The sequence below is a fragment of the Miniopterus natalensis genome, chromosome 17, assembly GCF_054644295.1.
Source record: "Miniopterus natalensis isolate mMinNat1 chromosome 17, mMinNat1.hap1, whole genome shotgun sequence".
NCBI classification, from domain to species: Eukaryota; Metazoa; Chordata; class Mammalia; order Chiroptera; family Miniopteridae; genus Miniopterus; species Miniopterus natalensis.
This window is the reverse complement of record NC_142097.1, coordinates 20,688,128-20,704,620: the sequence shown is the minus strand read 5'-3', so window position 1 is coordinate 20,704,620 and position 16,493 is coordinate 20,688,128. Positions and strand designations below refer to the sequence as shown.

General features: G+C 42.1%; 1 protein-coding gene, 1 long non-coding RNA gene and 1 other non-coding gene across 4 annotated transcripts in view; 1 reads left to right on the top strand and 2 right to left on the bottom strand.

The window, feature by feature from the left end:
• The window catches only part of LOC107532601 (uncharacterized), a 29,801-nt gene that overhangs the window by 3,733 nt on the left and 9,575 nt on the right, over positions 1-16,493 (bottom strand). Inside the window, exons 2-4 of one of the 2 annotated variants that reach the window (XR_015715863.1) lie at positions 15,467-15,658; positions 14,558-14,643; positions 3,778-3,866 (exon numbers count right to left, since the gene is read on the bottom strand). This is a non-coding gene — a long non-coding RNA (uncharacterized LOC107532601). The remainder of the gene's footprint in view (positions 1-3,777; positions 3,867-14,557; positions 14,644-15,466; positions 15,659-16,493) is intronic. The other variant, XR_015715864.1, reaches the window with a different exon arrangement.
• On the bottom strand, positions 84-180 carry LOC148091249 (Z30 small nucleolar RNA). The gene has a single exon (XR_015715932.1). It is a non-coding gene; the product is annotated as a Z30 small nucleolar RNA (small nucleolar RNA).
• LOC107532600 (protein SLFN14-like) lies at positions 8,119-16,261 on the top strand. Its single transcript, XM_016207039.2, has 4 exons — positions 8,119-9,178; positions 10,719-10,847; positions 11,999-12,716; positions 15,358-16,261. Exons 1-4 carry the CDS (start codon positions 8,119-8,121, stop codon positions 16,190-16,192), a joined length of 2,742 nt encoding a protein of 913 aa, XP_016062525.2. The 3' UTR covers positions 16,193-16,261.

The following is a 16,493-nucleotide window of genomic DNA, read 5'->3' as shown; positions in this document are numbered from 1 at the left end:
ATCAAAGAAATACTCAAATTCATAATAAAACCAGTATCCAACCAAGCTAGAACATACCAGTGTGGGAAAACCACAACCAGACTCAGCTCAGAGAGAAGATTAAGTGATCATACCCTGGTCAAAGCCAACCCTGAAGCAATGGCTATACCAGGTCAGACTATACTTCACTCATCATCGCATCATTGCATTTCAACTTGTATTATCTAAGAGTATTTTCACTTCCAAAACAACTTAGGTTTACCTAAGAAAAAAATAAAGGCTTCTTTTTAGATAAGTATTTTATCTTCCACTCTGCTTTGGTTTAAGTACAGTAACTGCTGTACAAAAACGCAAATTTGAACAAGTTTTGTTTTGGGGGATCTTTTTTGTTTTTGAAATATAGAGGCAAGTGGGTAAGCATTTACAGTTATAAAACTTTTTTTTTTTAATGAGCCCAAACATCACGCATGATAGAATCTCAGGGATGCCTATGAAGGGATTTGTAGTCTAGTTCTAAAGCAAAAGGTAAATTCCTTTATAAAGTAAATTCTAGTTCATTTAACACATGTTTTGATTTATAATTATGCTGCACACAAAAATAAAAAGTCATAAATTTTTTATACCAGAATCTTCTATCTTAAGAGTCCAAGACCCAGAGAGGCTTTAATTCGCCAAAGGTCCATAGAAAATTAACAGCAGAGCTGGAAAGAGAACTGAGGTCTGATTACCAGATTTATATTTTTCCACTATTAGCTAAATAAAGGTTTAATTTCATTTTTCTCCAGTGCATGAGCAAGATAAAGGAAGCAGGATAAAGCCTGGATAATTCACAACCTGAATAACTTCTGAATGAAAAAGCTTATTGCATTTCATTTATTCTAAATGGCACCTGGTGATATATACAATCGCTGACATGCACAAGTACTAGGATCACAAGTCGCCCCTTCCAGCCTTTCAGCATCTAAATAACGATCCTGGAGACACCACATGCTTCCTTCAGCCATCCAGAAGTGTCAATAGGTAGATATTTCATAAAACTGACAGCTGTTGGTCTGTGTTGGCATTTAGCAACTAAACACCATAAAGAGGGAGAAACTAACAAAGTGCCTGTTTTACAGGCGTTATGCTTGAGCCCTTCTCTCATCATCTACGCAGGGCACACTTTCCTAATTTTCTTCCGTAGTACGCTTTGCTCCATCTGGAATGCCTTCCCCAGCACTTTCAATCTGGAGAACCCCTAATTATAGTTTTAAACCTTTACTCAAATGTAAGCTTCTCTCCGTTAAGTGGTCCGTTAACTCCCTCAGTCACCGCGTCCTCTGACTCCCACTTTTCCCCGCCACGACACGCATCACGCGCCAGTGACTCGCGTGCCCCGTCTCCCCGTCGGAGTTCCCAAAGGACCAGGGCTGTGTCCTCCTGGCTTTTGCATCCATTACGCTCAGAATGGTGCAGAGAAGGAGGCTCAATAAATGAGCGTTTACTCAGCCAATGCACGACCCTCCCTACTAAATCCTAAGCTCCTAAATGATAAAGGCATCTGCATAACTTAGAAAGCCGACTTACCTCCAACGTTTCACGTAGGTAAGGACCACACCTCAAGCATCTGTAAGCCCCCCACCCCCAGCTTCTACCTCAAGGCGCTCTGAACGGCGCCCTGCGCCGGATAACCAATGATACATACAGGGGACCGTCAATAGTAAAATAAATAATATGGTCCAACTTCAAGAAAGACTTTGAAAAGCCGTCCTAGCGCGGCAACACGACTAAGGCCGGAGCCAGGGCTCGCACCAAAGACCCAGACAGGAGTCCTCGGCACTCTTCGGAACTCCTAAAACTCCTACGCCCTAGGCTCTCGGGAGGCTTGGCCCGGCTTCAGGCCGATGGACGGATTCCCAGCCTTCCGGTCCCCGGCGGTAACGGCTCCCCTATCCCACCGGCCGCCGCCTCCAGGCCCCGCTGGCTTCCCACCACCCAGTGCAATCTTCAGCGGACAGCCAATCCCGCGGCGGGTGGCGGGTCACGTGGGTGAATGGAGCCAATCGGAGGGCGAGGCGGAAGTCAGGGGTGGAGCGGCCCGGAGGGCGGAACCGCCTTTTCCATCGTTTCTTTGCGTGGTGGGCTCCATCTTCACAGCGAGGGCGGTCGCTGTACATCCTCAGGGCCGTTTCCGCCCGCCCTCGGACCCCAGGACAACTGTTTTCCCGAGTGGTTTCGCCGGTGTCTTGTTTCACAACTGGGAAAGGGTGTCGGAGGCAGTTGTGCCCTGGGTCCCGGGAAGAAATATTGATTGAGCGATCCAGCGTTGTTGATTGCGCTTCTCCGGAGTCCCGCGTGAGGGCTAGGGGTTGGGGTGGCCTGAGATGAATGTGTCCTTCTCCGTCCAGGGGGAACTTACTGGCTGGTAGGGCTCTTGGATGCTTCCTAAAATAAGCCAGAGGTGCCACAAAAAAAGTGCAGCTAAAACAAAGAAGTGTGAAGGACAGCAGGGAGGACTTCCTGGAAGAGGGGGCACTTGATCTGAGTCTTGAAAGATAGGTGGGGTTTGAGAATTAGGAGATTCTGGGAGAAGGGATAATTTAACTACAGAATTAAATGAGAAAGCATGGGGGAGCTGACCAAATTTAAAGTTCAAACGTGTACTGTTTCTCAAAAACTGCGGGAGGAAACAACAATATAGATGTCCTCCAGCATCGAAAACAAACCACGCACACAAATGCCCGGAACAAACCCAGACTTACTGAATCAGATACTCTGGGGTTGGAGCCCAGGCATGCATATTTTTAATATAAGCCCCACAGGTGATAATGAGTCACACCAAAGTTTGAGGACCAATGATACTGTTAAAGAAAGGGAATGGTAGGAGATTTGAAAGACAGGTGAAGACTTTGTTTGGGATGGTGCTTGCTGGCTGTGTAGTTTAGACTACTTTGGAGAAAGTGAGAAAGATTTCAGATCCAAAGATGATAGATGAGAACTGTACTTTAGAAAATTCAACATGCAAAGGAAGGCAAGAGGGAAGCTATTGAAAGGGATCGCAGTGGTTCAGGTGAGAGCTAATAAGAGCCTAAGTTAGGACTGGGGCAGTGGAAGTGGAGAGGTAGCATATAAGCAGCATGAGGATTGTGACGAGTGTCGGGGATGGATAGAAGAACATGGGAAAATAAAAAGAAAGAATAGGGGGAAATGGAGGGTCTTTTGTACCAGACCTACTAAGGACCTCCGTTGTACTTGAAGGATAGGAGGTTAGATGGTGAAAAGACTGCCTTGCCCTGGCCAGGTGGCTCAGTTGGTTGGAACATTGGTCTATACACCAAAAGGTTGTGGGCTCCATTTCCAGTTGGGGGACATGCCTAAGTTATGGGTTCAGTCCCTGGCCAGAAGGCAACCAAGTGGTATTTGTCTCTCTCCTTTTCTCTCTAAAATCAATAAAAAAAGAAAAGAAAAATGCTTCAAGCCCAACATCTAGAAACCTTTTTTTTTTTTTTTTAACAAGAGACTGTGCCTTTGCATGTGCTGTTTTCTCTGCATCTCCATCTCCCTTTCTCAGCCTGGTGCATTCTTGCAGGTTCCAGTTCATATACCACCTCATTTATGAAGTTTTATCTTATTCTCACAAGCACAGTTATTGGCACTCCTCAGAACACCCAGAGCACACTGTTCATACATTTCTAGCTCTCCAGAGTGGCGCTATAGTGTAGTGGTCATGCATATGGACTATATTTGTAAGCATCATACTCAGCTAAGATTTCAACACCCTAGGTGCTCAAATGAAAGAGTGAAAGTTAGGAGACTTACCCAGAATCAGGTAGTGTGGCGTGGCAGAACTAGCATCGTCGCTCTTGGTTGCCATGTTCTCTACAGTCTTCGAATTACCTCTGAGTGAACTGAGGGTGAGATGGAGGTTGGTATTTGTCAGTTTGTGTCTAGTTTGCACAAAGGCTGTGCCTTAACTGTGCTGATCAATTGAAATTCTTAGTGAATAAATATATCTTAAATAAATTGGGGCTCTCGTTCTTAGCTGATTGTCAACAGAATGGCCAGATCACTTTCCCAAGACCTAGGAAAAAGCACTGTCCAAGCTAATGTTTTCAAATTACTTTGAGTCATGGACATTTGCTTTGAGGTATCAGAACCAAATGTGACATCCTCCGTGGTGTGATACTCTATTTATAGTCAAGGGACTTAACTAAGGAACTTTGAAGAAGGAAGAAAAACTCTCTTTACTCATCTTTCATATTATCCCTCCTTCTCCTGTCTTGGTCTTTTATAGTGCACTGGGAAGAAAAAGGGGAGATACTTTGGTAGATTTCTGATTTTGAAGACTCCAATCCAAAACTTGAAAGGCAGAAACTCAAACTTGAAAGGCAGTGGAAGGAATAGGAACATCTATATTAGACAAACCTGGCTTTGAACTCCAGCTCTTCCACTTACTGGCAACGGAATCTCGGTTTCTTTGTAGTGTTAAAATCTCACAGCTTGGTTCTTTATACTCAAATGCACATGTCCAGTAAATGATGGTCATTTTTATCTTTCTCAAAGTAATATCAGAGGGATTTCAATGTGAGAGTGAGGCTGGGAATTAAGGATGGTGGTAGAACTAAAAGTGAGTCTGAATTTGGAAGTGAAGTTAATGAAAACAGGTTCAAGTTGAAGCTGAGGGTAGACTTTTGGAGTTTATGGTGTCACTGTGCTGATTATACATCATAGTATCCATTCTGCCTCCTATCCTGAAACTGTTTAGTCAACATGTACAAAAGGTAATGCCAGCAAAACAGAACTTCATAGGAAGGTAACCTCAGTTAATAATAATAATTTAAAAATAATAAAAACACCTAGGGATGTCCAGAAACCTATTTAAAAATGCCGTTTTATCATAAACAAATTGAAGTGGAGACACAGAATTGTTTGATGGTTCGATTTAGAAGAAGAGCATATTAGTTTTCTGTGGCTGCTATAACAAATTATCACAAACTTGGTTGCTTAAAAAACAGAAATTTATTTTCTCACAGCTATAAGTTTGAAACCAGTTTTATTGGGCAGGTATCAAGGTGTGGGCAGGGCTGTGCTCCTAGGGTGGGGATGGGAGCTGCAGGGAAGAATTCCTTCCTGCCTCTTCCAGCTTCCAGTGGCTGCTGCATTTCTTCAGTTGTGGCCACAGCACCCCAGTCTCTGTCTCTATAGGTCACACACCGCCTCCTCCTCTTTTGTGTGTATCAAATCTCTCTCTGCTCTCTCTTATGAGAACACTTGTAATTGGATTCAGGGCCCACCCAGATAATACAGGATAACCTCCCCATCCCAAAATTCTTAATCACATCTGCAAAGGCCCTTTTTTCTCATAAGGTAACATTTACAGGTTTATAATAATAATAATAATAATAATAATAAATAATAACAACAGGTGGCCATTATACAGTCTACTTCAAGAAGCTTTATCCAGTTTAACCAGCACTTCCAAATGAGATAACTGTCTCTCATATGTTTATTTATCCTTTAATTATAAAACAACTCATATTCATTGTAGACCATTTAGAAAGTACAGAAAAGGTGTGTTTTTTTTAAAGGAAAGAAAATTAAATGAAAACCATCTTTAGTCCTCTCACCCAGAGATAGCCAGCTTTATCAATGAGCATTTTTCTAGGCTGGGTCTTGTGCCCAACAAAAGCAGGAATAGGAAAAAGAGAATAAAAGTAAATAGAATGGAACAAGCAATTTGGAAAGAAATGGAATAGGTTAATATTGTTCATATCAGACATGTACAGAGCAGCCTAATTTAAAATGAATGGGGAAAAAAAAATGAATGAAGAGCATGCTGGCTGGTGTGGCTCAGTGGGCTGAGCGTCGCCCCATGCCTTGAAGGGTCTCTGGTTCGATTCCTGGTCAGAGCACATGTCTGGGGTTGCCAGTGGGGGGGGGGGGCATGCAAGAGGCAGCCGATTGATGTTTCTCTCTCACATCGATATTTCTTTCTCTCCCTCTCCCTTCCTTTCTCTCTAAAATCAATAAAAACATATTTAAAAATAAAATATAATGACTGTAGAGCTTTGAAATGCAATTAACCAGGACAGGAGGTACTTGTATGATATATGAAAATGACACCCAGCCCTTAGAGATGGGAAGTTTAGCTTTGGCTCTCACTTGAAAACCCCTGAATCTCCCCATTCCTACCGAATTCACTACCACAAGTCAACCCCCAGCCTGCTAATCTGCGTTGTCATAGGCTTCTCTTGAGTGCTTATCAACCTTCCTCAGTGGGTCAATGTTATGAAGACAGGGGGAGTCTGGCAGGGTTCCTGCTCCTCCCAGGCTGATATCAAAGGGCCACAGGAACTGTGACAGAAAGCAAACATTCAGACCAAAGCCAGATGTGGAACTGAAACAGCCAGAGGAGAAGCAAGAATATCAGGTAAAAAAAAAAAAGTTTTTTAATTTTAAAAACCTCATGCATCTCATTTTAGGTGCAGTTTATGTCTGAGGGCATGAAGGGCTTGGTAAAATAGTAGCTAAGGAGAAACTTGTAGAAGAAAATGAGTGAGAAATTTTGGGGAAAGTGCAAAGGATATTCACATGGGGCTAGAATCTCAGAAAACATTGTATTTATCACGGTTGTTATCAGCATTTAAGTAACATCAGTGAGATTTGGGAGTCATTATAGTACAGCTCTGCTAGTTCAAAAGCAATTAGATTTGTCCTGTGAATCCAGCAGGTGGAAATTATAGGGAGACAAATTACAGTTGAAAATGAGGAAGCCCTTTCTAACAGAGCCGTCAGAAAACAGAAGGGACTAATCTGATAGGCAATAAATTACTCGTCATTGGAGGTGTTCAAGCAGTTGCTGGAAAGCAATTTGTTGTGACTGGGAATATTATACGGAGGACTTAAGAATCAGGTGGATGGTTGGACCTGAAGATCTTTAAAGTCCCTTCCAACACTTCTGTGATTCTATGACATGAATAGAATATTAATCAGAAGTTTCTCTAAAGAGCCAGGCATTTACCTATAGTAGATGCTCACATATGGAAAAAAATCATCATGTTGATTCTGGTTTACCTGGCAGAAGTGAGAAGGCAACCATGAGTAAGCTATGGCAGAGGAGGGTAGATGTTCTGTTGAATGCCTGCTCTCCCCACTCTTGGTGGGTATAAACAACACCCACATGGCCTCTACTTCGCAAAGATTACATAGAAGAAATGGGTTCTCTTCTTCTAAAGGAAGAATTTTGATTTGGGTTAGTAAACATTTTATTTTGCAATTAAAACCTAAGGAAGCCATGTCTGAAATATTTGCCTCAGAGCCCTAATTTCAACTTAGGTGGCTATTCTCTGCTCTGTGAAGCTAAAGGAGGTTGACCATAGTTGAATAACTATGTCCCAAAGGCCCATGTTCTTTTCCAAGTCTTAGAGGTTCCCAGAGCACGGGGCAGAACTATTAGAAAGGCAAGAAGATGCCTGTATCACACTGTATATGAAGAAATGTACTTTTAGAAGAATATTTGAAGAGATAAAAAGAATTCTGTATTTGGTATCAATTGACATTCTCTTAGGGGTAAAATAAAGCTTTTAAAAATGTGCAAAATAGCACATAAGGAATACCAAGTTTTACCATTGTTTTTATAGCAAGATATCTACATCACCTATACTATCAAAGTATACTCTCTTTGTTCTCTATCGCCCCTTTTCTTTTGCCTTTGAATTATAAATAGGAGTGTCTCTTGACTTCACTTCTAATTCTGCACATTGTGTAGTAATTTAATTTGGCTCCTTTGTCAATCTATGCCTTATTTTCTCAACCCATGACTTTTATAATATCTGAGCTCACTGATGTCACTTCCTGATTTTAAATTAAAAAATGGCTAAAAATTTCAGCTCTTTAAGTTTTTCATTATAGCAAAATATCAAGCACTTCCCTTTAACTACGCCCATTCATGCTGGAAAGGCTAAGGACCTTGATGAAGGTGTTAGAAAACAGTGATATCAAATATTATTTCATTGTTAAAATGTATGTCCAATAATTTATAGCTTTGAAGAAAATATTGTAATCCCTGGAATTCTTGTTAATATAGGAACAACATTTCTGTCCTGCTTATTTATTGGAACCTCTTTCTATTATTGTTTTGAGCACAGAGAGGCTGCTGAGATGGAAAGTCTCCAGACCAATATGGAAATGCTGTATCCTGAGATAACTGTAGAAGTAGGCACAGTGACTTTTGGAGAAGAGAACAGGAAGAAGATGACCAATAACAATTTGAAAAGAACTGAGAATTCTAAAATCATCCAAGCCACGTGTGCACTGTTAAATTCGGGAGGGGGTGTGATCAAAGCAAAGATTGATGATAAAACCTACAGTTACCGGTGCCATGGGCTGGGACAGGATCTGGAAACTTCTTTTCAAAAGCTCCTTCCTTCAGGTTCACAAAAATACCTTGACTACATGCAGCTGGGTAACAATCTCCTGATTTTTGTGAAGTCATGGAGTCCAGATGTTTGCAGCCTCCCCCTAAGGATTTGCAGCTTGCGCTCCAATTTGTATCAGAGAGATGTGACTTCTGCTATCAACCTGAGTGCCAGCAGTGCCCTGGAACTTCTCAGACAGAAGCAGTCAAGAGCCCAAAGAGGAAGACCCAGGGTGAAGGAGCTGCATCCTCAGAAAGTTCTTGACAGGCACATTCAGGAAGAAGAAGATATGAGGATGTCTGCCTCAGAATTTCTTAAAAAGGGCAAACTCATGTACAAAGAGAAACTCAGCTTTACTGAGTCAACACATGTTGAGTTTAAAAGGTTCACCACCAAAAGGATTGTCCCTAGGATTAAAGAAATGCTGCCTCATTACATTTCTGCATTTGCCAACACCCATGGGGGATACCTAATTATTGGAGTGGACGATAAGAGCAAAGAAGTGTTTGGATGTAAGAGGGAAAAGGTGAACCCTGACTTCTTAAAAAAAGAAATAGGAAACTGCATAGAAAAGTTGCCTACATTCCACTTCTGCCGTGAAAAGCCAAAGGTGAATTTCACTACCAAAATCTTGGATGTATACCAGAAAGATGTCCTGTATGGTTATGTCTGTGTTGTTCAAGTGGAGCCCTTCTGCTGTGTGGTATTCACAGAGGCCCCAGACTCGTGGATCATGAAGGGCAATCTTGTCACCCGGCTGACGGCAGAGGACTGGGTAGCTATGATGCTGGATATTCCACCAGGTAAAGCCAGATAGCAGCCACTAACTACTCAGTCAGCAGGGAGGAAGCCCCTTCTCTGCCTCCTGTGGGTATTTGGTCAGATATTTTACTTAAAGAACAGAAAGCAGTTTTGTTTAAAAACTCTCCCATTAAGAAAGATGTTGTGGCCTTTATGGAAGAAATAAAAATGCTTTATGGAAAGATATTTAAAAATATTTAAATACGTAAGAAAATACATAGTAAAAATGATTCTCTTATTACATGATTTTTTCTAACATTTTTAGTTCCAAAGACAGGGAATAAGAACTCTTTGAGGTCAAGAAATGCTTGGGTTTAGTTTACTTTGGGACAGTTATATTATGCCATCAGCCATGAATTAGTGACAGTTCTTTTTCATGCACTGTAAAGTCCTGTTGAAAAACTTTTGCAGGCTGATATTCCTAGTCAAAAACATTCATCAGTAGTCTCATTCTAAAGATTATATTTCAGAGACACACTGTTTAAGAATGACTCCTAACGAATTCTTTCAAGGGAAGCTTATTGACAATTTTGAATTGTTTCAGAATTAGGAGCTAATACCTTCAATCACTGGGCTTGTGGCACCACCAAGTGGGGAAAGTCTGTTGCAAAAGGAGATGCTGGGGCAGGGGAGGGGGGGGGACTCCTAGTGTTTTCACTTCCCTTACAGTTTTGCTCAGAATCAGCCCTGGTGATTCCTAAGCAATCCAGAGAGGACTTACAGTCTGAACGAAGCTTATCAGTTTGCCTTCATGGTTAATATGTTCCAAGTTTGATACAAGAAGCTTGGATCAAGGCTTGAGTGGTTTTATTGGATTATTCTTTCTCTTGTCCTAAATTTGTCTGAGTTTACACACACACACACACACACACACACACACACACACCCCAAACTAGAGATCCTGCCACTTTCTATTCCATTTAAACCTTGGATAGGGACTTAAACAACTATAACAATATAAAAAATATGTATTGTACTTAACTTTTTCTGACCCCACCCCCTCTAGAAGCCTTTTCCTTTTAGAAATGACCTGGAATCAGAATATTAAAGTTGGAAGGAACCTTAGGGATCACCTCACCCTGGCATGAGAGAGGTGAAATGACTTGTCTTGCAAGACGAAATGATTCATGTCCCCAGACTTCCTTTTCTAACATATATGAACTGTTTGAGGCATAGAAAGTGTGGGAGCAGCCTGGCTGGTGTGGCTCAGTGGTTGAGCATGGACCCATGCACCAAGAGGTCGCTGGTTCGATTCCCAGTCAGGGCACATCCTGGGGTTGCAGGCTCCATCCCTAGTCGGGGGCGTGCAGGAGGCAGCCGATCGATGTTTCTCTCTCACATTGATGTTTCAGAAATCTCTCTATCCCTCTCCCTTTCTCTCTCTCTAAAATCAATATATATATATATATATATATTTTTTTTTTTTTAAAGTATGAGAGCAGTTCAGCACAATGCAAACCATATGCCAACAGTAGGAAGACAATTAAAAAGTTCTTTTTCTTTCTTGGCTTGAAACAACTCTTCATGTATTTATTTGTTTAGCTCCCTCCAGTTTGGCCACAGACGACAGCCTTCCCCTGATTTCACCAGCTTCATCTGCATTAAGAAGCCCATCATATCCTATGAAAGTCCTGGAATTTAAGGGAGTTCTACAACAACGTTTGTTTCCAGGTATTTCCTTCTTGATTTCAGCTGAGGGGACTTTTTTTTTTTTAATTATGTTGGGAGGAATTGACAGCAATTAGTCCTAATTTTTCTCCTTAGAGAGAAGGTCAAATATAGGACTTAGCAGACATAAGGGTCCCAAAATGATATATATGGCTAACTCTTGTTTCCCAGTCATCAAATTCACAAAATATTTCTCTGTGCTTTGGGGCTTCCAGTCACGTATGGCTTTTGTTTCCTAAATTTGAGAGAATTTAGGAATTATCCTAAATCCATAGGTCTACACTACAAGAGAATTGCCCCCTGGCTTTCCAATACAAAAGGAGGTGAGCCGTGGGGTTCTATAGCAGAGTTCCTCAACCTTGACACTACTGACATGTGGGTCAGGTAATTGTTTGTTGGGAGGGGCTGCCCTGTGCCGTAGGATGTTTAGCACCATTCGTGGCCTCTGACTTCTAAATTCCAGTAGCTCCCCTCCAGCTGTGACAGTCAAAAAATTTCCAACCCTGGCTGGTGTGGCTCACTTGGTTGGGCGCTGACCCGTGCACCTTGAGGTTGCTGGTTTGATTCCCGGTGGGGGCACGCTGGTTTGATTCCCGGTGGGGGCACATGCCCCAGGTTGTGGGCTCCATCCCAGGTGGGGATTGTGCAGGAGGCAGCTGATCTATGTTGAGCTCTCACATGGGTGTTCCTCTCTCTCTCAAAAAATCAATAAACTATTCTTTATAAAAAATTTCCAGACATTACTAAATACCTGGGGGCAGGAGGGGGGGCAGGGATGTCAAAATTGCCACATTAGAAATGTTAGAATCATTGTTTTAAAGGGAAGTTCTTAGTTCCCCCAAAGCATCAGTTTCACTCACACACACAAAATCCCGTAACAGCAACAAGTGGCCTCCTAGCGGTGGTGGACCATTTGGGGCTGAGGAGACAGTGCCAGGGGGCTGCTCTGTGAAGGCCCTCCCTGACTGCCCTCCCCGCCTGAGAGTTGCCAACAGTGGGAACTTCATAGCCCTGGCCTGCGAAGAGGGGTACTTTCTTTGCAGACGGGGAAACCTATAGTTCCACGGCTAGACTCATTTCTTCCTACGAGGTTGCAGGAATCCTTACGATATGCTTTGGTACATTTTAGTAACTTCTATTCCTTGAATTTTCAGTGACGCAGGAAGAGATACCATTTAAACCCGAATCCCTCTGTACAAAGCTGTTCTCAGATCACAAAGAACTAGAGGAATTAATGAAGATGCAGATCCGTCCTCATTCTCAGGGGATTGTGATATTTTCTCGAAGCTGGGCTAGTGATATTGGCTTAAGGAAGGAGCAGAATGTCCTGTGTGATGCTCTCCTAATAGCAGTTAACAGCCCCCTGGTACTCTATACAGTCTTCATACACCCCAGTGGGACTGAAGGACCTGAGTATGCCCGAAACACTGCTCGTCAGTTAAAGCAGAAACTAGGAACTGTTGGAGGTTACACAGGGAAACTGTGTGTCATTCCGAGACTGCTGCACCTGCCTGGCACACAGTGTGGACCCTGTGAAATTCCCGTGCACTACCCCCAATCCTACCAGCTTGCTAATGAGGGGGAAATGGAAGACTTGTTGCAGGCCCTTGTCGTGGTGGTCTTGCTGTGCTCTAGATCTCTTCTGAGTGACCAGCTGGGCTGTGAATTTTTCAACTTGCTCATAGCGGAGCAGGGTGAGTTGCTTTCAGGGAGCCTGCAGGAGACGCGCGAATTGTTCATCCACTGCTTTCCAGGAACCAGGAAGACAGCCCTGGCCATAAAGATCATGAAGAAAATCAAGGACCTATTCCACTGCAAACCGAAAGAGATCCTCTATGTTTGCGAACATGACTCCTTAAAGGATTACGTGGCGTGAGTGTTTCACTGACTAAACACAATAACTGTATTTAGTCAGTCTTTTCAACAGTATTACAAAAGTAATTCGTGTTATTCAAGATTTTGCAATGCCTTAGCTGCATAAGTACAAGAGCCAAAACATTTCCAAGTGATCAGGTAGTTGAGCTATAAATTGGTACTTTGCTATTTTCAGGCTTCAACATCTCATCATAAATTAGCCAAGTATGCATAACTTTAAATTTATATCACTAGAAACATTTTTTCACAATCTGTGGCCTTAAATTTAAGAAAAGTAGACATGAACCTATCTTGCTTTAGGTGAACATTTTGTTTGATGCTTAATACTTTAAAGTCACAGGGTATTTCAGTTACTGTCATTAGGTAATGACATTTTACCTAATAAAAACTTGAATTTAAATACCATTTGATTTTTAAAAAATATATTTTTATTGATTTCAGAGAGAGGAAGGGAGAGGGAGAGCGAGATAGAAACATCAATGATGAGAGAGTCATTGATCAGCTGCCTCCTGCACGCCCCTACTGGAGATTGAGCCCCAAACCCGGGCATGTGCCCTGACCGGGAATCGAACTGTGACCTCCTGGTTCATGGGTTGACGCTCAACCTCTGAGCAACACCCGCTGGGCAATACCACTTGATTTTGTTTATAAAACATTTTCATTTGTTTGACTTATTCTGAATCAATAATTTTAGAAGATGTGCAAATTTGCTTCTGATTTAAATCTTTAGCTTTCAACTTAGTAAAAGAAACTGGTTGCTTTATAATTCAGCAAATGAGGGCAAACTCATTTTAATTTTTGGTTTGGTTTACTTATTTATTCAACAAATCTTTTTGAGCACTGTGTATATGCTAGGTATCGTGCACATTTAGTGTTAGTGGGGAAAAGCATATTGAAGACATGGCCATAAAGCCCAGAAAGGGGGACGAAAATAAAATAAGCAATGTGAATATTGTATAATTAGTATGATAATAAAGATATGCTTATCATAACTTGGGCTGAAGGTTGGTCAGCAAATACTCCCTAGAATAAGAGATCCTTGGGCACACTCTTAAGAAGTCAGTAGGAATAAAATTAAATTAAAATAAAATAAAAATTATCTAGCATCCATATCTACCTACCTGTCTGTCTATATCTATGTATCTGTGTATCTTGCAAACAGAAAAGCTTTGTCCATATCTAAGAAATGGAGTGGAAGGATGAATGTACTAATGAGGGAAAAGGTTCTGATATAAAGTGTTAATATAAAAAAAATAAATGATATGCATTTTGAAAAAAACAGTCAGTGGGGAAAGTGAATAAAATGAGGGCTTTTTAGGCAAAGGGCACAGCAGGTGCAAAGGAATGGGGAAGCTTAGAGAATCAGAAGGGTAAGTCTGTCTGAGTAGAGCAGCAGGGGGCGGGTGTGGGTATGTACGCAGTAGGTGGTGAAGTTGGAAAGGAGGCAGGTGCCATATTATGAAAGATATTGTAAATTGTGCTACGGGCTAAGTTCTTTATTATGCATTATAGGTAAGTTTAAAAATCCCCCAGTGAAAAGGCAAATTTAATTCAACAAGTATCTAGTGCGCCCTAACATCAGGAAGACACAGCGAATGGCTAAGAATCCATGTTTTTCTTTAAGAAGTAGACACAGTCCAAACTGGAAGAGAACATGAATAGTTATGATTCAAGGCATAGGGCGTGAAGCCCCAGGGAATGCATCAGTAAAATCAGGAAATCTGCAGGCGTGAGTGATATTACCTGAATCCAAATGAAAAGAGGTGCCCTGGCCGGTGTTGCTCAGTGGTTACAGCGGCAGCCTGGGCCCCAAAGGATTCCCAGTCAAGGGCACTTACCTGGGCTGCAGATTCGCTCCCTGTCACCAGTCTGGGTGGGCGCATGTTGTTTCTCTCTTCCCCCTTTCCACCCTTCTACTCTTTCTCTGAAAAGCAATGAAAAAAATATCCTTGGGTGAGGGTTAACAAAATAAAATCGTTTTTGAAAAAATTAGAGGAGGCAACAACCAAACTTGGTTGTTTCTTGCCTCCTCTAATTTGTCCCTCTTCCTCTGATAAGCTAAAAACAGGTCCTAGCCCTGTAGGCTTGTTACCCTACTTGACATGTCGTGGAACTCAGCAACCTCTTGATGTTTTCCTTACCAAAATCTAGAGTCTTCTGGTTTCATCCTACAAGTAAGTGGGGCAATAGGATTTGCTTTAGAGGAATCTGTATTCACTCATACCTCTTTTTTATATAAAAATTATGATATGCCTCTAGGTGACTGTTCTCTAACTCTAAGAAGGACAGAAAGTAAAGAAATGGTAGTAGTAAGAGTAAATTACTTATGAGATTTCCTTTAGATGCAAGGACCTTGTCTTCAGGGATTGTCAAGCAGCAGAAATGGACTGTTAGAAATAATAAAGTCTCCTACCTGGGTTTATTTCAAAAGTTTCACATGCAGATTTAACTAGATAACCCTGAAGAGTGGTGTTTACAATTATATATTCTCTTTGTTGGGTAACTTGTAAGTAGAGCAGTTTTGTAGTTACGATAGTCAATGAATCAACCTCCATGAGAACTAGCCTCTGATTTCAATACAGAGAGTGATGAGCACATGGTGTTCCCTGACGCCCTATTCTCTTTTTCATCCTTATAGCCAACACACCACCTGCCAAGCTGTGACCCGGAAAACCTTCATGCAAGGGGAGTTCCTAAAGATTAAACACATAGTGATGGATGAGATTGAGAATTTCCGCAGTACGTACGGTGACTGGTACAAGAAGGCTAAGAGTATCACCCATCCAAAGGTGAGGGGAGCTGGAAGGAAAGACCTTCACCACGGGCTTCTCTGGCTTTTCCTGGACCCTTTCCAAGTTCATCATGCTGATGTCAATGGCCTTCCCCCTCCATCTGCTCAGTTTCCTCGTAAAACAATCACCAGAGGGATCCACTGTTCTCTGGAAATAGCAATGGTCATGAAACAAGAAATGAAGCTCATCAAAGACAATCCTCCCTCCAACATGTTTCTGGACACACCAGCCCTGTTCAGGGAAGCTGCCTACGAGGAAGCAATGCGTGCTCAGGCTCTTCCTGGGGTGTGTGAGACAGAGACCAACCTGACAATAGGACAGATTGCAAAATACGTGGCAGAAAGATGTCACGACCTGCTCCAATGTGGCTATCTGCCCAAAGATATAGCAATTCTGTGCAGGAGAGAAGAGGACAGAGGACGCTATGAGCTTGCACTGCTAAAAGCAATGGAATTAACTGAGACCCACAGAGCAACAGGAGTTGTTTTCAGCCAGGCCTCTGGTGTTTTGGGCAGTCACATCATTTTAGACAGCATTCAGCAGTTTGCAGGCCTGGAAAGGAATATTGTGTTTGGGCTTAGTCCAGAATGCACCCCATCAGAGGAAACTCATAAGCTCTGCTTTGCCTCAAGAGCCATTAAGCACCTCTACTTGCTTTATGAAAAGAGAACAGCTTTCTGAAAATTATTTAAAACAATACAGGAAACCAGAGGAGCAGAATCCCTTCTCCCAGGCAGGTGGCAGTTACTCCTTTTCACATATTACAAATGAGGAGATCAAGGCACAGTCAGTGTGGCAGAGAGTCACAGAAATGTCTCTTGGGACTGACCCTGCCACTGTATTTGCGGTGTCACTGCCCTTTTCCAAATCCACTTCATCTCCTCCATGTACAATTACAACAGACTTATAATTGGTCCCAAGCCTCTGGTTTTCCCAGTCCAATCCAGCTTTCATCCTGTCAACCAGAGACGTTCTCCTCAAA

Excerpts from the sequence above, each read along its gene's own strand:
- LOC107532600 (XM_016207039.2), top strand. The coding sequence starts at position 8,119 with ATGGAAAGTCTCCAGACCAATATGGAAATGCTGTATCCTGAGATAACT. Across the intron at positions 9,179-10,718 it reads GATGCTGGATATTCCACCAG|CTCCCTCCAGTTTGGCCACA; the intron begins GTAAAGCCAGAT and ends TTATTTGTTTAG. Across the intron at positions 12,717-15,357 it reads TCCTTAAAGGATTACGTGGC|CCAACACACCACCTGCCAAG; the intron begins GTGAGTGTTTCA and ends TCATCCTTATAG.